At 42.6% G+C, this 23,606-nt stretch overlaps 1 protein-coding gene across 5 annotated transcripts in view; it reads left to right on the top strand.

Annotated features, from left to right (window-relative positions):
- The window catches only part of FLNB (filamin B), a 308,431-nt gene that overhangs the window by 216,559 nt on the left and 68,266 nt on the right, over positions 1-23,606 (top strand). For 2 of the 5 annotated variants that reach the window (XM_077452004.1, XM_077452002.1), the window contains exons 23-27: positions 3,595-3,757; positions 10,519-10,679; positions 12,776-12,943; positions 13,731-13,823; positions 22,303-22,426. In XM_077452004.1, the coding sequence (XP_077308130.1) occupies positions 3,595-3,757; positions 10,519-10,679; positions 12,776-12,943; positions 13,731-13,823; positions 22,303-22,426 (709 nt within the window). The remainder of the gene's footprint in view (positions 1-3,594; positions 3,758-10,518; positions 10,680-12,775; positions 12,944-13,730; positions 13,824-22,302; positions 22,427-23,606) is intronic. The other 3 variants (XM_077452005.1, XM_077452001.1, XM_077452003.1) reach the window with 2 other exon arrangements.

Here is a 23,606-nt window from a genome sequence, read left to right as displayed (position 1 = left end):
TGCCACAAATGTCTATTTTTTTTTCTTTAAATTAATTTTGTTTTAATTAAATTTAAAGCATAAGGAAATTGATGACAACAGGGTCTTGGAGTTTGGAAATGTATGGAATGAAAAATGTTTCCTTTTTATTTTTTTTAACAACCAGTCAAATGTTTCCTATAGGAATTGACTGCTGAATTTTTCTTTTAATGAGCAGTTCAGACACTTTCCTGTACAAGGTCATTCATATGGGAGGAGTGGTGGGTTCTGATTCTTAACTGTAATTGTACAGCATTGCTGTATACTCTATGAATTGTTACAAAGAAAACTCTCATGTAGACTCTATTAGCTTTGGAAGATCTAAAGTGAAACTGAATCCAAATATTTGCTAATAAAGGGTAAATTTTCAGGTTACTGCCTAAGATTTGCCATATAAATTAACCCTTTGTCTTGATTTCCTACTTAAAAAAAAATCAGGGCACTTCTGGTATGCAAGGGTGTCTAGGGACTCCTGTGTCTGAAGCTTTGTAGCCATACTTGCTGTATGATTAAGGCACTGCAGTCTCAGGAGTGTTGGTGACGCTACTGTGCTGCTCACTGTTCTCTTTGCTTGAGGTTCTGACATGAGGAAGCAAAGCACTGCTCACACACCTTTACCCTCTGCCTACTTTTTTGGCACAGCTTCCAGAGTTCAATTCCACTTTAATATTATAGATCTCTTTTATTAATAAAAAAAAATAAAAAGCTACGAAAGAGAAATATTAGGCTGTTGTAATATAATGAAGAGAGAAGACCTGGGGCTCTCTGCACCCTAAGTGGCTGGGTGACATGAGCATTCCCACTATATGTCGATACTATGAGGCTATTGCCCTGCAATGGATTTTGGACTGGCACTGGATTTTTTTTGCCCACTACCGCTCATGCCTCAAATCTATGGGATGCTTTGAAAAAACAGGGGCACATATCCCCTACAGTTTCTTCTCTTGCTCGTCTGGGGGGCTTCCCTTGGTTCACTTCTGGGGAACACCTTTCTTTTGGTCATGGGCAGTGGGTGGCTAGGTGACATGGTAGGTTTGTCCAGGAGCAGGGCCTAATCCCCCTGGATACACTACAAGATCAATATGGACGATTTCCATTTGACGCCTGTCACTATAGACAACTTCAACCTTTCATTCACAGCCTGTCTCCTGCTTTTTGGCCCCATCAACTTTAACATTTTCAAGAAGCTTTGTGTATTGAGACTCAACTCGATCACCTATATTGTATCACCCATACCAATTCTGTGGATACAAAGATGCAAGAAAATAGCTTTAAGCTCCTTACTCGCTGGTACCAGATTCCTTCTAGACTAGCGAGAATCTATCCGTCATTGTCTGACGCTTGTTGGAGGGATTGTGGTCACCTTGGTACCTTCCTGCATATTTGGTGGGAATGCCCTAAGCTAAGGCCATACTGGCAAGACATTAGAGCTCAAATTAGAATGATCTTAGACATTGACTTGCTTGACTTATCACTGCAATTCATGTCCCCTCCATTCCTCTTGGCCACTATCGCAAATGTGTTCTGCCTCATCTTTTAAACACAGCACAATGGCCAATTCCAATTTATTGGAAGAAGACCCAATTTCCTTGCCGTGCAGAGTGGATACACCTGGTGAATAACATAATGGAGGCTGAGGAATGGATGGCCAGGGTCGCCAAAGTAAGTTTTATACAGTCTGGGCCACCTGGATTCACTATATTTAAGGTGCCTTGGCAGCCTCACCCACTACACCTATGCCTGTTGAATCCCAGGGGATGGAGGTTTGAGCACTACCCTTAGCTCCCCTCCTTTCTATAAGACTTAGAGGTATGACATCTCATATGCAATTTGCACCCTACAAGGGTTGACCTTTGTTTTATGGCCTATGTTTGAATTTATATTGATACTTTTAAAGGTTTGTGACTCGATCTAACCCACCGATTATACTCAAAATGTGACAACGCAACCTTATTGGAGTGCCCTTTTTTTCATTTCTTTGTTTCATTTCTTTGTTTCGTTTTTTCTCTTTAATTCCTATTGTGTTGATTAGTCTTAGACTGCTTTGTTGCTCTCATTTTAGCATCCGGTATATCACCGCTGACAATCCATGCAATATGATGTGGTACCTAGCAACGTGACTCTTAGCCATTTTTGCATTGCAGTTCAGACTTTCTGAACGTTCAATGTGCTCTATTTTGTATACTATTTTGTATGTTGTCAGCTTTGTTTCTTCCTCATTGTAACTGCCACATTCACTTGCACCACAATTTCTTTTTCTTACTGTTTTCTATTCATATTTATGAAAAAAACAATTCTTTCAAAATAAAGATTACGTTAAAAAAAAAAAAGTGAGAAGGCTTGGGGATGGGGGATTTATCAAAACTGTGGTGAACAAGAGAAATCCATAGAATTCTCCATTCGCGCTAAACCACGTAGATGGACAAATCTTCAGCTGCCAGCTATTGTATTATAACAGCTGACACCCACGGTTGTCAGAATACCCAGAAAATAACTGCAGTGGAATGGCTGCAGTCAGTGTTCAGCCTTTTTTTTTTCTGGCCTGGCCCCTTCAAATTCTCAATCAAGATTGTTGAGTAAAGTGGTGTTAGCAAGGCCACCTATGGCTTGAATTTTGGGTTATTTACAAGCATTGGTAGAAAAGTGTCCTGAATGGCCAGCTTAGAGTGGAACTAAAGCCATTTTTCAACCAACTGCGAGCAGGCAGGCTACTATCGCCATCTGTTTAATTCTGTGATAAAATACATCTACCTGACTACTTGCAGTCTTCAGTGTCATGTAAACTGATCAGCTCCGCTTACATGGCATGGTCTGTGTGCTGGGATGACCGACTCCTGCGCAGGAATTGCAACATCCCGTGCCAGCCAATGGAGCTATGCAAAGACTGGGCACCTGGGGAGAAGATGCTGTTGCCAGCTAGGGACCCAGACTGTTAGAGAGGAGGTATGTAAAGTGCCTTCAGTTACCCTTTAACCTGACAGAATAGGACCTGAAGAAAAATGTGGCATAGGTGGAACAGATTTCCTAGCAACATTATTTCAAAGAAGCCAGAGAAAGGTTGGTTACTATTGGCACATTTCCAAGTCAGAAACGAACACACTATGAAAAAGGAAAACACTGCAAATAAGCATATCAATTACCAGATTTTTCTGTGCCTTTTAATTGCATTTTTTTTTTATTTGTGGCAGGGTCTCTTTAATTGATTGGTACTTTTCAAAGGAATGGGTTGCTGTAAGGCAGGGGTAGGCAACCTCGGCCCTCCAGCTGTAGTGAAACTACAAATCCCATCATGCCTCTGCCTCTAGGAGTCATGCCTGTGATTGTCGGGGTCTTGCAATATCTCATGGGACTAGTAGTTTCAAAACAGCTAGAGGGCCGAGGTTGCCTACCCCTGCTGTAGGCTCTAAAGCAAACTGCCCCCGTGTGACTTTACATAAAGTCAGTGGAGCTTTTTTGTTCTCTTTTCTTGCACTTCCATTTTCACCACTATCCTGTTATAGGTCCTTATCCAAAAAGACTGATATCCTATCAGAACAATAAGATGCTAATGTGTATAACTGAAACTGTTTTCATTAGGTACCCACTCTGTGAAGGTGACGTATGATGATGAACCGGTTCCCAAAAGCCCATTTAAGGTCGGAGTGACAGAAGGCTGCTACCCCTCTCGTGTAAAGGCACAGGGGCCTGGGCTGCAGGAAGCTCTTACAAATAAGCCAAATGCCTTTTCTGTGATCACAAGGTAGAATAAAAAGCTTTACTTTTTTATGAAATATCCATTTAAGAATGCTGCACTTTCGCCGGACTTGGGACTTTTAATGTGTGTACTACTGCTATTGGAGGTGGGGAAATCCGTGGGTACATACACTCATTGCACGCAACATGGCATCCCTTAAGATCTTGACGTGGAATGTGAGGGGTCTGGGTGACCGAGCTAAGCGGGCTGCGGTCCTGTCTCATATTAAGTCGCAGCGGGCGGAGGTTACGATCCTGGTTGAAACTCACCTGGTGGGACAAACACAGTTATGCCTTAAAAAACCATGGGTGGGCTGGCTCTATCAGGCCCCCCACACCTCGAATTCTAGGGGTGTGGCGGTCCTGATTGCAAAAACGGCTCAGTTCCAACTACATAGCTTGCAATCGGACCCTCAGGGCCGCTTCCTATTTCTCCATGCCACTATTGGTGGCTTGGAACTCCTTATCCTTGCTTTCTACATTCCCCCACCATTCACCTTTACCGTGTTGCAGCAAGGTGTCACATTTATGGCCCAGTACCCCCTGGTGCCCGCTGTTTGGGCGGGTGATTTCAATATGGTTATAAATCCCCTGCTTGATAGGCTGAGCCCGCTGACCTCTTCACTTCCGTCCCCGGTTGTTACTAGGTTTGGGAGGTTCCTGGGGGAGTTTGCCCTCACGGACACATGGAGACACAGACATCCCTCACTAGCACACTACTCCTGCTTTACTCCGTCCCGTTCAGCCATGTCCAGCATAGACCTGATCCTCATTTCGCCCCCTCTCCTTCCCCATCTCCTGGACGTGGGGTTTGGGGCCCGGGTGCTCTCCGACCACTCCCCTTACTGGGTCCGGTTGCGTCTGCCAAACCCTCCTGGACCCCCGCGGCTGGAAACTTAATCCTTTCTGGCTTACCGTCCTGCCGGACCTGGACTCTGTCCAGCGTGAATGGGACCTTTTTTTCCACACCAACGATGGCTCCGCCTCGTACGGCTCCGTCTGGGAGGCCTTCAAGGTGCATGCCCGTATGATTCTCTCCTCGCGCATCTCCAGACATAAGGCTTCCTCCAAGCGCCTACTTGCACTTGAGCAGGCCTTTCGGCCTGACCCGTCGGAGGCTAATGCCTCCCTGCTGAAACTACAGGCTAGGGTTACAGACCACCTCCATCACGAAAAGGCCAGGAGAGGTATTTTCTACGCTAAACAGCGCCTGTTTGAATTCGGGGAGCGCGCGGGCAAATTACTCGCATACATGGCCCACCTAGATCATAGGCCCCCGGTGGTGGTGTCCCTTAGGGACGCCGGTGGGAGAATTATTACTGATCCCGACATGGTGGCGGAGGAGTTTGGGTCTTTTTACTCGGGCCTGTACTCCTCCAATGCACAGTACACCCAGGATGAGCTCGAAGCGTTCCTTGACACTGTTCCCTTCCCTTCCCTCACGCCTGAGCAAAAATTACAACTTGAAGCGCCCATCACCTCTGACTGTGTAGCGGAGGCCCTGTCACTACTTCCTACTTCCAAGGCCCCGGGGTCCGACGGCCTACCCTTGGAGTTCTATGCCCAGTTTAGCGAGACTCTGATCCCCCAATTGACTAAATTATACTCACACATATTTGACTCTGCCACCCTCCCTAGGTCCATGGGCGAGGCCCTAATAGTCCTTATCCCCAAACCAGGCAAAGACGCGCTGCTTCCCGAGTCTTACCGACCCATTTCCCTGCTCCAACTAGATGTTAAGATGCCAAAATCCTTGCCCTACGCCTGAATAAAGTCATTCACTCCTTGATACACCCCGACCAGACCGGGTTTATGCCCCAGAGAAACACGGAATTCAATCTTCGGAGACTCCACATGAATATACAAGCCCAACACTCTGACATTGGCTCCAGGGTGGTTGTCAGCCTGGACGCCGCCAAGGCGTTTGATACTGTCGAGTGGTGTTACCTGTGGGAATGCCTGCGCAGATTCGGTATAGGCCCCAACTTTATTAAATGGCTCCAACTACTTTATTATGCTCCCATGGCACGTATTCAGGTAAACGGCAGGATCTCCCCTCCCTTCTCACTCTCCAGGGGGACTCGTCAGGGCTGCCCCATCTCGCCGCTCCTTTACGCTTTGGCAGTGGAGCCCCTGGCCACGGCCCTCAGGATTCACCCTGACATCCGTGGTCTTCGCTGTGGCGGTCTGCATGAGGTGGTCAGTCTCTACACGGACGATATGCTCCTTTATTTAGCGGACGCTGGCCCCTCATTGCAGGCGGCCCTGCAAACCATCACGGCCTTTGGAGCCTTTTCTGGGATCCAGATCAATTGGACCAAGTCCCAAATTTTGCCACTTGACCTGGGGCCTCCCACCGCCGAACAGGCGGCTCTCCCGCTTGCTAGGGCAAGCACCATTAAATATCTTGGAGTGCACGTCTCCAGGTCCCTCTTAGATTTCCTCGCCCTTAATGTCGAGCCCCTATTTGATACCCTAAAATCCAAAACGCAAGTGTGGTCCCGTCTCCCCCTGGGGGGGATGGGCCGAATAAATTTAGTTAAGATGATACTCCTCCCCAAGCTTTTATACGTTTTTTGGCAGGCACCAATACGCATCCCCCTTCGTATATTTAAATCTCTAGAATCGATCCTTAACACGTTTGTCTGGGGCTCGTCCTGACACAAACTGCCATGGCGGGTTTTAAAATGCCCTCCAGATTCTGGCGGGACTGCCCTCCCAGACCTGTTCCTTTATTACCTCGCGTCACAGCTCTCCCACTTTTTTCACTTTCATCACTCAGACAGGTCCCGATACACCGCCCTGGTATGTTCGCAGATCCCTGGCCCGCTGACCCACCCTTTTCAACTTTTGTTTTGCGGCCCCCCCCTCCCCCTCACTTCAAGGCACGGGCACCCTATGCTTTTGCACCACTGTAAAGTCTGGCACCTCGCAACACGGCTGGGTCAGGCTCCCTCCCCCCACTCTCACACGCCCCTTTGGGACAATCCTGATATGCCAGAACTTGCCCTCATCCCGGATCCTGGGCTGTGGGCAAGTAGGGGGGTCATTTATCTCTCGCAGGTAGTGTCCAACGGGATGGTTAAAGTGTTCCAGGCCCTTAAAGACGAATTTGATCTCCCCAATTATATGCTATTCCGCTATCTTCAACTCCGACACGCGCTCCACACCCAATTCGCCAATCATATCCCGAGACTTGGAACTCCGGTTTTGGTTGATATAGTGTTGGGTCTCGAGCACGCACAGTTGATTTCACGGCTGTACACTTACCTGTTGACTCCCATTGCCTTGACTGTTGTCTCTCAGGTCCGTTCTCGGTGGGAGGGTGATCTCGGAGCGGTATCGGTTGAAGACTGGGACGAGGCTTTGGCGAACCACAAAATTGTGTCGCCTAGGCTCTCGGACTGCCTTACCCACCTTTATGTCCTACACAGGTCCTACCTTACACCCCAACGTATAGCCAAGTACAGGCCTGATTATGATCCCCCGCTGCACTTCCCTGGACGCCTCCTTTTACCATCTAATTTGGGCATGTCCGATTATACAGGGATACTGGGCTCAGGTTGTCCAGTTCCTCCATGACCGCATGGGCTCCCCACTGTCGTTATGCCCTAGACAATGCCTTCTGGGGCTCCTCTCCCTATCTGACAGCGATAAATACCTTAACATTTTTCTACAAGAAACCTTATTTCAGGCCAGAATGCAGATAGCCAGAACATGGTTGAGAGGAAATCCCCCTACTATACAACAATGGATAAGAGCGATTAATGTTACTCTCCCCCATAAGAAAATGCTATACTCTCACAGAGGCTGCCCCCATAAATTTAATAAAATTTGGGACGGGTGGTTGGAAGACCCCTCAACTTGTAGCGTCGAGGGCTAGTTGTTCTTAGTCTGCTGTGCCAGCGGATCTCCCGCAGGGACTGTATCCCCCTTCTTAATGTCAACCTCTGTCAAAGAGTTACTCTTGCAACTACCTGTATGTTTCCAACACTTGTATGTGAAATGCACCTGTTTGTGTTAGTGGCGCCTGTTGCGCCAGGCAATGCTGTCAATAACCTGTCTCTTATGCTCAATAAAGCTGCATTTTGAAGTAAAAGAATGCTGCACTTTCTCTTTTTTGTTTTGGATAGAATATTAGTTTTTCTGTTGGGTTTGTATTGCAGTTTGTGACCCCCATTATTACGAATATATATAATAATATATATAATTTATAATTTTTTTTTTTTACTTCTACTAGGGTTTAACTGTTTTCCACTCTACTAAAGAAAAATTTTGTATTTGTCCTCAGTGGAAAGATTTGTTATCTATTGCTGTCCTGTGACTCTGGCACAGGAAGTGTGGGGGAAAATCTCCTCAATTGGGACACAAGCGGCAGTAACCCAAAAAACTGCCAGAGGTTCAAACACGTCTCCGCTTCAAAACTAAAAATAACATTTTGACTAGGGTCCTTAAACTGGAACTTTACCCTCAACATGATAAAGATAATGTTCTTTAGCAAGAAACATACATTCCTCATTAATTATACCAAGCAAAATGTGTGTTCTGTAAATTGCTTTCAACATTGCTCCTGTTTATTCTTCCTGGAGACATTTTGCTGAAGCCCAGAGCCCCTCAGCAGCATTAAATCCTTACTGTCAGCAGATCGGCCTCTACAAATTCGGCAGTGCCTAAAAATTAAGAGCAACTGAGCATGTGCAGAGTAGGGTGAGATGGTGTATTACTGGATTTTAAACCGTATAGATGCTTATTAATGTTTTACATAGTTATACATGCAAAAGGGGCCAGCCTGAAGTGATATAGCAGCACTTCATTTTCTAACTAAAGTTCCACTTTAAGCTGCTTAGGGTGTTGAGCATTATTTTACAGCAAGAGACATCCCTTAACATTGTGCCATTTCTAATCTAATAAGTATTGCCAGGCATGCAAAAGATGCATAAGTAAGTTTCTTATTAGGAAACATATACACTATCAGTGAATGTTACTTGGAACATTATATTTTACAAAGCTGTGCTCCACCTATGTAGAAGAATTGTGCTTGGTTATCACTACGTGATTTATTTGCACAAGGACTGTGCCAACAGTAATGGCATAGGTTTTTTATTAACCCCTTGGCGCCAGCAACACCCAAATATGCGGCCTCTCAGTGGGTGGGGCTTGGCACAGAGCGGCCCCATATTTGCATAAATTGGTGTGAATACAGCTCTGCCAAGAGCATGTGCCCTGCGCACTCCCGGCACAGTTGCCAGCAGCTTACGGAAAGCTTCCAATTGCTGATTGCAATTGGGAGCTTTCCAATTATGTGACCACCATGAAAGCCAATTATGGTGGTCACATGATCATAAACCTGCCCCACTTCTTCTTTTTCATTGTAGGTAAATAATGGATTCCAAGTAGAAGTAATGTGCTATCATTGAGTTCTTGATGAAGAATGGGTGTAGACTGTCAGACGTCCACAGAAGGCTACAGAATGTTTACTGAGAACACCATTAACCAGAGCAATGTCTTGTCATTGGTGACTTTTGTCAGTGGTGTCTTCTCCGTAAACATTCTGGAGCCTTCTGTGGACGTCAGACAGAATGCACCCCTCCTTTGTCAAGGATTCAATGACTGCATATTACTTCTATTTGGAATCCCTCATTTACCTGCAGTGGAGTTACTCCAGAGGAAGAGTTGCTCTACCAACATATGAAACTTGAATGAACTATAAAAAAATGCCCATTTTTTTCATTACTTTCAGTACATTTTTTGTATAACTTCCCAGTCTAAAAAAGTCCTAGGGTGGCCATAGACCTGAGACTGGTCAGTCAGTTGGTGTTGCCAGAGAGTCTGTAGACATAAATTAATTTCCTGTTGTTGATAGGTCTGTGGTTAGCCTTGGAGCCATCTCAGACAGGCAAATTTGTAGTATTGATTCCTCAGTGTAGCAAGTGCCAAAGATCAACGGCAATTTGTAGTTCGTCATTTAATAGCTATAGTTGATTTGTTGCTAATAATATAGTTACTGCTGCTACAGGTTAAACTAGTGCTACATCATTAGGGTGGCCTGCTCTGCTACAGTTTTTTGCCCTCCTTCATTCTGTAGCTAAGGCCAATGTCTGACCCTTAGGATGCCTTTTAAATGTAATACTAGTTTTTTTGTTTTTATGGTTGTTTTTTGTTTTATTAAACTGATAGCCCTGGAATGTGTATGTGTCATCTTTTTGCTAATGTCATGTTATTGTTGCCCTTTGTCAGTTCATATTTTAGCGATGATAAATCGCCACTAGAGTTTTTTAATATTATTAAAAGGTTAGTGGGCTTATGAACGTTTTATTATTTTATAGCTTCCCCATCGCTAATCTAATATGTAAACCTGTCTAATGTAAAGCTAGTCTTGCACATTTTAAATAAGATTTTAAAATTCCCCTATAGATTTATGTGTGTGTAGTGAACTTACCTACTTACTTAACTTAATGTAAATATATTTACATTAGAATTTCATCCATAGCAGAGCAAAAATAGAATTTTAAACCAAAGCTTTTTATTAATGCTTTATTCTGGGAATAGTCTGAGCTGAATTGATTTTCCAGTTGCGATTAATGATAAGCAAGTTTACATTTGATTTTCTAAAATACGTAGACTACATCAAGGCAACCTTATTACAATGGCCGAATAGAGCATTAAACTCTAGCTGAACTTGGTAGTCTTGTTGGGCTGAACAATGAATGTTGAGGGGCAGAGAAATTAAACGATCATCCTGTAATGACCTGCTATGTTTTATTTCAGAGGGGCAGGGATTGGCGGTCTGGGAATTACAGTTGAGGGTCCATCCGAATCCAAAATGTCTTGTAAGGACAACAAAGATGGCAGCTGCAGTGTTGAGTACATGCCGTACGCCACAGGAGATTATGATGTCAACATAACATATGACGGAGAGCATATTCCAGGTACTGTGAATATTGCTGGCATCCTTCAGCTGGCTCTGACTTTTGGCAACATGTGTCTTGCAGTAAATAGTAAAAGAATATCTCAATATGTAAATTATAGACTGAGCTGTGTTAACTTAATAAACAGCAGTGTCTGTGGTCAAAGCTGCTGTTATGTTTTATGGCTCCTATATTTATTACCATGCTTCAAAGGCCAGCATGAAGCATTTAAAAATGGACCATTGACAAAATGACCTAAACTTTCAACTCCTAAATATAGCATGTTTTAGTTGTTTTACTGGTTGTAAGTCTATCCACAGACCAAACCTCAGTGTTCCGGAGCAGACAGTAAATTTTCCTTTTGTGTGTTAGCTGAAAACTGTTCAGTTTGGTTACATATTGTCTCATTGCCATCATTTGGGCTGAAGTAGATGCGTGTTTGCATCGCATTGATTTATTTTTTTCCTTTTTTTGATTGGACATTTGTGAAATATTGTTTTGTTTTGCTGTAGAAGTTGCATATTAATCTCTTTTAGAACAATGGCACATTCCTTTCTTGCCATCTAAAACACCATAAACATGTTGGCTGTTTTAAAGCTTTTTACAGATGGAGGATTTATAGTTTGTGGTCCACACTAGGACAGCTGTACAGCCCTGGCCTGAGTGCAGTCCACCTGGAGAAATACTTTTCTTTAACCACAATACAGCTACCTTCGCTGTGCAGTCCTGCCTGAAGCTCTTGCTTCAGAAGGCACCCCTGGATGGGCCCATTCATTCCAATGGATAGAGCCATGTTCTCCAGGGAAACTGCAGGCCACCATGAGTAAAGCTACCCATAGGATAGAATCGGCCATGGTGTGCATGCATTAGATAAAAAGGACCTCTGGGTGGGGGGAATGCCTTTTAAAGAGGTGTTCAGCCCAAAAAAAAAATGTTTTTTTCCGACGCAGCACTGCGCTAATCACAGGTGGTGAGACATTGCTCGATCTCTGCAGCCGCACATCGGGGCAATGTCTCACTGGCTGTGATTAGCGCAGCACCAACTTCCTGGTGGGTTCTGAACGTGGACCATGCGAACATGCCTGAGCTCATCCTTAGTCAAGACAAATGGGGGGATTCCTCGATGGGTCCAAGGTAAAACTGGAGTTCCAAGAGTTTCCGTCTCCTTGTTTTCTCAGATCATACGTTCCTAAGGATTCCGGGAATAAGAAATCTTTCTCTCAAGCATTGGACCATTTTTTGGCAAAGTGTTAGTGGTGGCCCATATGTAAGAGAGGTTGGGGTTTGGTTAAATCCAAATGGACATTCTGGATCTCAAAAAGCTAAAATTCAATTCCTGAATATAATCTCCCTTTTTTGCATGACGTCTATCCAATCTGTTATCTCCAACCTACGAGGAGGAGGACATCTGGCCTCAATGATGCATATCTCCATATGCCTATTTCCTCGCTCATTAGTAATATCTACTTTCAAAGTGGAAAATCTTAATTTTCAGTGTGTAGCTATGCTTTCCGATCTAACTGTTGCTTTGCTACAAAATGGAGATACTCCCAGTAGTCGGAGGGGTTATATAGGGCGGCAACTTCCTGTTTAGGGTGTGCCAGTGTCCAGCACCTGAAGGTGGACTATAACCACAGAGTAATTACTATGGCACCGTGTCCCGTGATGTACTTCAAAAGAAAAGGATTTTACAGGTAAGCTGTTATAAAAATCCTATTATTTTTCATACCCACCTCTTTATAAACTGAGAACAAGAACATAGTAATCAATTGCAGCAGAGATTTACAACAGCAGAGCTAGCAATTAAAACAAGTTCAATACCACCATCAAAGTCCATTAGACACCTTGGCTGTCTAAACTTTTGGAACGTTTATGTTGATTTTAATACTAGTAGGAGAACTTGCTGGCACTTTGACTGGGTACTGGCTGAAGAATTAGGTGGCCTTGAATGTCCTTAATTGAAAGAGTATATTTGGTTTTGCTTATAGCCTGGTTTGAACTTGCTTTGTTTTAACTGATATAAGATTTTTCTAGATAAGTTTTACCTGTCTGCTTTAAAATCATTACTTTGTTGGTGGCCTTGACTAATTTTACATATTACTCTGCATATGTTGTAGGAAGTCCATTCAAGGTCCCTGTAAAAGATGTTGTTGATTCCAGCAAGGTAAAAGTTGCTGGCCCTGGACTGGGAAACTCTGTACGGGCCAAAATTCCTCAGCAATTTGTGGTGGACACTAGCAAAGCCGGAGTGGCTCCTCTTAATGTAGAAGTGACTGGACCAAGAGGTAAGGATTTCCTATTATATTGGTCATATTAATTTTTTTATTTTGGGATAGTTGGAGGAAACCGTGGAAGTTAGTTCAAAATGGGTGCGTTTTTGTCAGTGTGTGCCCACCTGACATTACCAAAGGCAAATAGCTCTGGGTTGACTTTGTAACACTAGCGTATGGCAATGTCAAAAGGCTGTTGAAGGAGAATTGAGCATTGTCTGCTGTCAACACTTTACTGTTCCTACATCAGAAAGAAAAGATGTTGAACATCTACAACTCTTACTGCAGCCTGTAGTTATGTAAAGTCTGAAAATAAATCCTTTCTTTCTTTCTTTCTTTCTTTCTTTCTTTCTTTCTTTCTTTCTTTCTTTCTTTTTTTCCTTTTTTTTTTTTTTTTTTTTAACTGTCACTTTATAATCCTACAAGTGAATTCACTAAAATATGCCTTTCATATTTTTTTTTCTCTAGATAACTGTTATACATTTTGATTGTTTGTAATTATGGGTTAAGCAAACAATGCATTTTTGTTTTTTTTCTTTACTATAAGTGAGTTTTTTTTTTCTTAACGTTGAGATAATTTTCCTATGGTTAGCCCCTTTTTTTTTAACATAGTGCCACCACTGAATGCAGTCTGTAAGTAGTACTACACTCTGACAGACATGTTGAAGATACAATAGCAGTGGAAGATTTTGTTTGTTCTTAATGTGGTTTCACATGATATGGTCCAGGGGTTTGAGATCAGCACAATACTACAAACAATGTTTTTTCTTAAGATGGATCTTATAACACTATTTATTTCTAGCTGATGAGACAGACTCTTTATTGAAACGGAGCCCAATGAGAGCCATTTCAAATTTCTTTAAAGGTGACTTCAAGCGAGATGCAAAAGAGCCAGGTTTGGAATTTTTGTCATCTGCTCCAGGAAAAAACATGGACATTCAATCAAGTCTTGAGTGATCTTGCTTCTGGTTGCTTTTTCTGACCAAAATCATAGTTTTAACACTTTTAAATCATCCAATTATCACCATTAAGAAATGATTTCTCTTGTAAATTAGAAGGTGCATTCTCACACCTGTAACAAATATTTGCTCATTGTTTGGAGACTGTCTACAAATGTAGGGGGGAAATGTCACATCAGTTCTGTTGGCTTGTGTTTCTATATCAGCCCAACAGATATTTTCTTACAGTTTCTAACCTATAGTATTAAATTAAAATCTGATTGGATGTTATGGTCAGCACTGCAATTTTATTCTAATACTTGGCTGGTTTAGGAATTGTTTAGGGCTGCAAAATAGTTGCTTCCACTGTACATCAGGAACCAATTTTAAAAACATCATAGGAGTCAGATATAAATAATACTATATATTCATAGTCTAACCTGCTATGTGCCTATTTGCTATCATCATGCACTGACTGTTGGCAACAAAGACAGTATTTGTATGCACCCTAGGTGTTCACAGAATGTACTCTCATCTACCACATACTTTTTGTAACATATTTATATATAACTTCTCCTAATATTGACAGCAATATTATATCACACGTTATCAGTTGAGTGTCTAGGGCCGGGTTCACATGTGTGGCCGCGGGTTCTTGACTTGGGCCCCGCTGTGTGTTTATTCAACAGTTCAGGGACCAATCAGGTCCAAATTTTTTTCCTGAATTTGCACCTGAATCAGACCCAAAGACACACAGGACCCTTTTTTAATGCTGACCGTTGCCACCCCCGGACCTGTGTGAAACGGCTCCATTGAGAGCCAGTGGGAAAATCTGCATACTATTGGCATATGTGTGAACCCAGCCTTAGTCGTTCAGCTGCATTACAGTACTTTGTCAAGTGAACAATAGAGGATGTTATTTTGTGAGCTGGACTGGTATTATGCAGAATTCACTAGTAGCTATTGATGTGACTGTAGCCTAAGCCCTTGTACACACAGTCGGAGATTCTGACAACCAAATCCGTTGATTTTGTCCGATGGATTTTGTCCGAAACTGTTGCATACACACGGTCAGACAAAGTTGTCGGAAAATCCGACGTGATTACGTTGTTTCGTTACGACGGGACTACGTTCACGCTAGCAGCCAATAGCTTTGGTGTAGGAATTTGATCTGAGCATGCGTGGCACTTTGTCCGATCGGAATTCTCTACACATGATCGGAGTATGTCCGATCGGAGCATTTTGTCGGAAAATTTTACCGGCAAGTTGGAAAAGTTGGTCCCTCCGATACTCCGACCGAAACAGTCCGATGCAGACCACACAGTCGGAATATCCGACAAAACGGTCCGATCGGACACATTCCATCGGAATCTCCGACCGTGTGTACAAGGGCTAAGGCTTTCAATATTAATACTAGGTCCAGCAGCTTAACCTGGAAAGTTGAATTTTTGTTAGTGTCTGAAAATAAGTAAAGTGATGAAAATGCTCAAGGTATAGAGCTTACACACGTAAAGATCGTGCAATCAATGTGCATGTGTGCTCGGGTCTTCACTGCATCCTAAGACACTTGGAAATGTCATAATCCATAATGCCTAAAATCAAAATGCTTTGATTCCATAGCATCCAATCAGATTCACCCTTCATGCTATATTGTATCTTAAACTTGCAAAGCAGAATCCTGTTCCTGTTATTGGCTACAAGGAACGTTTTTCAGACAACTTGATTATGAGGTCAACGTTGGCTAGTTCATGCCATTCCTTTCTGTCATCGGCACGGGAACCTAGCACGCTCTCCCCCCATCCCTTCCCTGAATATTAGGCTCTCTGGCTCCTTTGAATACAAACCCTGATCTACATCAAAAGACACTCTCCTGGCGATGGGCAATTTAGCTTGTGTTACAGACCCCGTGGGAACGCACCTGAGATGCAGCGGGCTATCCTGTTGAATGGTGTCAGTTGACAAGAACTATACAGATGATTACTGTACTGAACATGGAACAATCAGACCCTTGTATGCTGGAATTACCAACCATACAAGATTAGGAAGCCAAAGGAAAGTTCTGATATGTCGGGAGAAATTAGTAGTGTGAAGTGCAAAAGAATGTAGTTGATGCAAATCTAGTCTGCAAATCAACTTTGTGGAGCTGTGCTTTATTCTAGGTCAGTGTTTCCAAATCCAGGAGGTTTTACATCACCAAGTAGTTTTATTAATTTTCCTATCCCTTTATAGAAATGCATTCATTATTATACCTGTAATTCTGTAAAGGGCATATGTCTGGTTCTCATGACTTTGTGGTACAGAGCACCTAGTGTACTTTGTAGTCCTAAATTCTGATGCACCTGCTCATCTCACTTCTTCCTGAAAGAGGGTCTGAAAAGTCCTGACATCATGTGGCACAAGACCAACTTTGGGATGGTTATGGCCTTTTGATAAACCTTGTGTGTATACATGGGGCCTAGACTTAGCATTACCACTCCTGTTAATTCCCAGCTGAAGGTAGCAGATGCCAACTGCCTAACCAGGGGCCCTGAGCAGAAAGCTGTCACATTTGGTAATGGTACTAATACTTTTTTGCTTAGCCAAACACCCATTCGTTTGTCCATTGGATGAATCTCCCGAACAGAGAGTACTTTAATCTCTATAGTCTTTGAACACCGTGTGGACAGTGGTCTCTCTAGTCGCTTGTTCTTTAATGCTTCTGGTCAAATGTTCTTAAGGCTATTTTCTTTTAGGATCCAATATTAGGGAATGTTACATTTGTCTGGCAAAAGGCAAACTTTACGGGCCTTAGTCATGACTGCTTGAATGCTAAGACATTCACAAAGCAATTGTTTTTATTTCATATATTTTTATTACGGTTTTAGAAAATACAGTTTATATAATGCAGGATCTGTAGCTACAATCCAAAGGACAAGGCACAACAGCCCAGAAAGCATCAAAAGTATGAAAAACAAAAAAAGTCGCAAATAAAAACTGTAAAGCTGGCCATAGATGAAGCGCTTTTCTTTCCTGCAACTATGGGTTGACTGGGAATTCCCTTCCATTGAGCCATAGTGTTCTCCTGGCAGGTCTATAACAGCCACTAGCAATAATCACATGTACAATCCTACAGGCTGGTTTACCCAAGTTGATCGATCAACTTACATTCAGCTTGCTCATACATGGTTCGAATCTTGGCTAGTTTAACAGGAAATTCAAACAGTCTACGGGTGGCTTAAGTTTTTTAACTTGTGATTAACAGCCAAAAATCCCCTAACGTAGATTGATATTCTCCACTAGCAAAAGAATGGGGTTGCACTTGAAATATCTGGAAATGCTTATCCACTTGGATAAAGTGTCTTGAAACATGACAGTAGTTTATGATGTAATATAAAACTGGCTGAAAAAGGAAATGCTCAAAACAGTGTTGGAGGGGCAATGTTATCTGCCTTTACCACATGATATTTTGTAGTGGAAAGCACCTAGAATCCTTAAACAGGGTGGAGAATGGGGGTAAGGGGAGAGGGGAAAAAAAACTTGTATACTGTTATTGAACATATACTGTAAAGTAGTTAGAATGTTGCTAAATTGCATTATAACTCCTCCCTTCATATCTTTTTTTTTTTAATGTGTGTTTTTTTTTTTTTTCTTTCAATTTGGGATAGCTTGCTGCTTCCTACAAAACCCTGATTACTACTTGGTTTGAGGGCTTTCTTTTAAATCTTTCTTGATTTTATTTGTCAAATTAAATCAATTATAATGTATGTATAATGGATATGCATAATAATACTGAGGACTGCGCAATATAAAAAAAAATATATATATATATATATATATATATATATATATATATATATATATATATATATATATATATATATATATATATATATATATATATATATATAATTGGTTACAACCAACCTTCAGGAGTCCTTTCCAGTTTCTGCACCAGGCTGTCCCAGTATTATTAAAGTTAATGCTTTTTCCTTGAAAAATATCATCTCACATCATCTAAATGTTGCTACTACAACTTCATAGTTTTTAAACTGAACATTTTTCTTTTCCAACCTCTTCAGGAAAAGATGCGCTCCATTCATAAAAATAGTTTATTTCTCTCTTCCTTTTTGTATCAAGTTTTCCCAAAATGCAATTGGCATCGTTTACCAGTAGCAGATGCACAGTGAAAAATGCTACTTAATGTAACAGACTAGCTTTTAGATATTAACCACTTGCTTACTGGGCACTTAAACCCCCCTCAGTCCCAGACCAATTTTCAGCTTTCAGCGCTGATGCACTTTGAGTGACAATTGCGCGGGCATACAACACTGTACCCAAATGAAATTTTTATCATTTTTTTCCCACAAATAGAGCTTTCTTTTGGTGGTATTTAGTTACAGCTCGGAGTTTTATTTTTTGCTAAACAAACAAAAAAAGATGCAAAAAAAAAAAAATCATGTTTTAATAGTTTGTTATAAAATTTTGCAAACGGGTCATTTTTCTCCTTCATTGAAGTGCGCTGATTAGGCGGCACTGATAGGCTGCATTGGTGGGCACTGATGGGCTGCATTGGTGGGCACTGATGGGCTGCATTGGTGGGCACTGATGGGCTGCACTGGTGGGCACTGATAGGCATAGTTAAGGCGGCACTAATAGGCACAGATAAGGCGGCACCGATGGGCACAGATAAGGCGGCACTGATGGGCAAAGATGGGCACAGATAAGATGGCACGGATGGGTGGCACGGATAAGTGGCACGGATGGGTGGCACGGATGGGCACTGATAGGTACCACAGATAGATGGGACTGATGGGCACTGATAGGTGGCACTGATAGGTGGCACTGCTGGGCACTGATGGGCGGCACTGCTGGGCACTGATGGGCGGCACTGCTGGGCACTGATGGGCGGCACTGGGGTGCAGCACCTTTGAGGCAGATTGGGTGGCACTGTGGGGTGGCACTGTGGGGTGGCACTGTGGGTGGCACTGTGGGTGGCACTGTGGGTGGCACTGGGGGCACTGACGGGGGGCACTTACTTTTTCTTTTATTTTACTTCAGGATGGCACTGCGGGAGGCAGGTGGGCACAGGCAGGTGGCAGGTGGTCCCTTGTATTGATGGCCGTGATCGGGACTGATGTCCCGATCACGGCCGCCGGTGATCGGCTTTTTTTTTCTCTCCTCGCGCTGTCAGCGCGAGGAGGAATAATAGCCGATTACCGGCTCCGTTCTATCACATGATCAGCTGTCATTGGCTGACAGCTGATCACGTGATAAGGGGTCGGGATCGACCCCTTACACGGATCGGTGATCAGGCGAGTCTCACGGACTCGCCGATCACAGAGCGCGCCGCGCGCGCCCCTCAGGGGGCGCGCAGGCCGCTCGTAACCAGGACGACGTCAATAGACGTAGTCCTGAAAATGTAGGTCCGCGCTAATGCCGTCATTTGGCAATAGCGCGGATCTGAAGTGGTTAAAGTGACACTAAAGCCTAGTACACACTAGTAGGTTTTTTTTTTTATTGTTCAACCCTGCAGGGCTGAATGAAAAAAAAAAACGGATTGCCTGAGAGGGCTGATCTTGTTCGGTCTTGACCCTTCAACAGAAGCCGACCCAACTCCAGTACACATGGGCCAAATGTTGGCCAGTTTCTGTTGAACCGGCCGATGTTGCCAGACATTCGGCTTGTGCGTATTAGGCTTAAAGTTATTGTAAAGTCAGAAGGTTTTTTTTTTTATCTTAATGCATTCTATGCTTCAAGATAAAAAGCCTTCTGTGTGCAGCAGCCCCCCTAACACTTAAGTCCCTCTCTGTCCAACGTTGTCCAGTGCCGCTACTGTCAAAGTAAGCTAGCCATTCAGGAGAGAGGGGGCGCGTGGCCGGGTGAAGGCTCCATGACTGAATGGACTCAGGAAACTGTGACTCGACTTAGGTGCCCCTGTAGCAAGCTGCTTGCTGTGGGGGCACTGAACAGGAGGGAGAGGCCATGATGCCATAAGAGGGACCAGAGAAGAGGAGGATCTGGGCTGCTCTGAGCAAATCCATGGCAACAGAGCAGGTAAGTATATAATGTTGTTTTTATAGGGAAAAAACAAGTGATTTAGCTGCGCTTTTTCTAGCGGTGCGCTTTTAACCCCCACTAGCGGCCGAAGAAGGGCTTAAAACTGCCTGCGCTTTGGAAAAGCTGCCCATGCATTCCAATGGGCCAGAGCGGTATACAGCGCTCCCAAACCGCCCCAAAGATGCTGCTTGCAGGACTTTTTGTAACGTCACACAATCGCATGGAGGCATGGGAAGTGGTTTTCAGGTGCTTTACATGTGCCATTTCTAGCACTAAACCGTCTTCAGTGTGAAAGGAATCTAATTAAACAAGCTGAAGTTAGAAACTCATTGGTTACCATGCAAAGCTGCACCAGACTTTGCCTTTTCCAGTTTTAGTAAATCAACCCCTAAATGTTATTGCCCTGTGGTCTATTTTTTGATTAAATCGTTTCTTATTGTGTGTTTCTGCCTCCTTGCATGTCATCCATGAGCTACCAGACCTCAGCCTTTCCCTCTTACATTTGTTTGGAACAAGCACTGCTCTGTGCACACCGAATCCCATAGTTCATAGTCCCTAGTCAATCTTGGAACAAGCAAGAAAGGGTGGTTACATTCCTACATATAGTGGGACCATGGAGCCAATGTAGCCATCCTGTAACAAGAAGTCAGATCACAGCAGCAAAAAAAGGAAATGTGGAGATCTGGAGGTGGCAGAAAGCACATTGTGTTTTTTTTTTTTAAACACTTTCCATCCTGTCCACAGTAATTTTACTGCCGGTGGGTGGCACAGCCAGGCAAAATCACATACCCTGTACGTTGACAGCGCTAAAGTTTGTGTCACTAAATATATCGTGTTTGTTTTGCTTTTTTTTATCTGTGTGCAAACTGAAATATGAAATCTCAATACTACTGGCCACACCTCCCCTTCTCTGCCCATGTTTTATTGGGCTATTATTTTTTTTTTTCTGTGAAAGGTTGGAAAAGAATCATTTCTTTTAACATTTCCTGGAGCACTTCTCAATATTGTAAGAAACTAAACTTTGCCAACCTTGTGTGGCATGGAAATGTGCGCAAAGCTTAGTATATGTAATTTTTAGGTTTTTCCAAAGTGTATTATGGTAGTTTGAAGATGATTTATAGTTGCCAGATTTGTTTTTTGTTACTGGTAATGGTAGACTACAACTTAGTGTAGATTCTTTAGATCATTTGATATTCCGCCTCTTAGTTTTGTTGCTGGTGTATTATTGACATGTAAACGCCCCCTTCCTAAATTGTGAATGAACTTTTGTAAACCCTAACAGTGTTTACACTTGTGAAGGCTGTGATTGGTTCACCACAGACACAGAGCCAGTCCAATGGACTCTGTACGTTGTGCATGTGATCTAAGCTATCCACAGCTCTTCATGGGCACTGGCTGATTCTGTGTTTTCTGCGGCACGGTTTGTAAACATTGCCTCAGAAAAATGGCATCCACCTCTCTGCCTTTACTTACAATGTAGCCACATCGAGGTGATTATAAATACGACCAGAATGAAAAAATGTCCCTGTATAGAAATATTGCCGTACACTGTTGAATGTTAGCCACATTAACAATGATCCTAGGAATGGCTTCAGCTCAATCTCTTCCAAAAAGACGCCGCTCTGTTTCACCTGGATAGTGCTTATTCTTCAAGAACCACAAAAGGCAAAAAGCAACTGTGTAAAGAGATTTTGAGAACTTTGTTACACAGAAAGAGATGGATTGATCTGAAAACATTCACACTAGAGGAATGGGGGAGCTTCTTATTTGAGTATGATCATGGCTCATATGGAAAATTTAGTGGAGATTTGTTCACTTTAGGCTGAGTTCACACCATTGCAAATTGGATGCGGATATCTCCACATCTAATAAGCAATAGCATGAGATTTTGACCGACTCTCTATGGAGCCGGTTCACATATCTCTGCAGCAGGTCCAGTGCATTTTGCAGAAATGGGCGTCTTTTGCTCCGTTTCAGGTCCGAATTCAGCCCAAAACTTGGGCTGAAATCGGACCTGAAACGATGAACCAGGACGCACCAGACCCCTGCTGTGAGACAGGTGAAGGGATCGTGTGAACCCAGCCTCAAGGAATTTTTCATTTTTAATCTGAAGAAAAAGTTTTTTTTGTGAAAGCAGGGAGTAGTGCACACAAACTGTGATACCAGATTCTGAAGGTTTTTTGTTTTTTTTAGCTTAGTAGTTTACTGAAATAACAGTAGCCAACCCACTTTATTCTGTTATAAATAAGCATAGAGCTTTAACGCAAGGATTTACATGGATGCTGTTGATGGCAATTAATTTTCCCTTTTACACCAGTTTGTCCACACCTTTTCTAGGTTCAGTTTCAAGATGATTTATTTTTTATGAAATCCTGTAACTAACTTGCTGTGTCTTCATAGGAGTTGCAGAACCAGTTGACATTACAGATAATGGAGATGGGACACACACTGTGGCGTACACACCGAGTGTTGAAGGTCCTTACACCGTGTCTGTACAGTATGCTGATGAGGAGATTCCTCGGAGGTAAGGAAAAAAAAAAACTAGATTTATTTTCTCTTTTAGTATTAGGAGTCAGATGTTCATTTAATTTATATGGAAAAGATGCCTGCCCACTTAAAGTAGAATTGGACAAAAAATAACCTATTCTTGTATCAAAGTTCCTACCAAGATGCCCTGTGTTAACCACCTGCCTACAAGGCACTTTTAACCACTTCCTGCCATTCCAGGAGCGTACGCTATTTTGAAGCATGACATGTTGGTTATGTATTTACTCACAATAACCTCTTTCACATTATACAAAAAAAAATGGGCAAACTTTACTGTTTATTTTTATTTATTTTTTTAAATCATGAAAGTGAATTTTTTCCCAAAAAATTTTGTTTGAAAGGCTGCTGCGTAAATACAGATATAAAATATTGCAACGGCCGCCATTTTATTATCTAGGGTCTCTGCTAAAAAAAAAATTATATAATGTTCGGGGGTTCTAAGTCCTTTTCTGGAAAAAAATACAAATTTAAACTTGTAAATAACAAGTGTCAGAAAAAGGCCTAGTCCTTGAGTGGTTGATCACCACCTCCTAAGTTTTTTTTATTTTTTGCTAAATAAATGAAGACCGAAAATTCTGAAAAAAAAGTTTGCTATAAATATAAAAAATATATATTTAGCAAAAAGGTAATTGACGCCCCCTGCTGCCAGTCAGTCAGTGAGCCAATTGGGAGAGAGAGGGGCGGGCTGAGCAGCGACTTAGCTCAGATGCCCCATAGCAAGCTGCTTGCATTGGGGACACTTGGCAGGAGGGAGGGGCAAGGAGCACTGGAGAGGGACTAGAGAAGATGAACATTTGGGCTGCTCTGTGCAAAACCACCGCACAGAGCAGATAAGTATGACATGTTTGTTATTTTTAAACCAAAAAAACACGACTTATATCACTTTAATAATGCTGACTACACAGATATACATATCAATTAATGCACTTTTATTTAAACAAAAAACAAAGCCAACTCTAGTAAACCCGATTTGTTGAAGCAAAAGGATGGCTGATCTATTGTTTTTTGGTTTACTATATTCATGTTGTTTTTGACTTTATATTTGCGGAGTCAACATAATTCAGGAGTTTCCCACTAATCAAAGACCCAAGTTAGGTGTGGTGCTTTTACCATCACCTTTGTATACATGTGTATCTTGGCACAATTGTTGGTGGATG

This window comes from Lithobates pipiens, unplaced genomic scaffold (genome assembly GCF_037356315.1).
Source record: "Lithobates pipiens isolate NorthernLeopardFrog02 unplaced genomic scaffold, aLitPip1_a1.2 Scaffold_23, whole genome shotgun sequence".
NCBI lineage: Eukaryota > Metazoa > Chordata > Amphibia > Anura > Ranidae > Lithobates > Lithobates pipiens.
The sequence above is the reverse complement of the archived record's forward strand: the minus strand, read 5'-3'. Positions and strand labels throughout refer to the sequence as shown.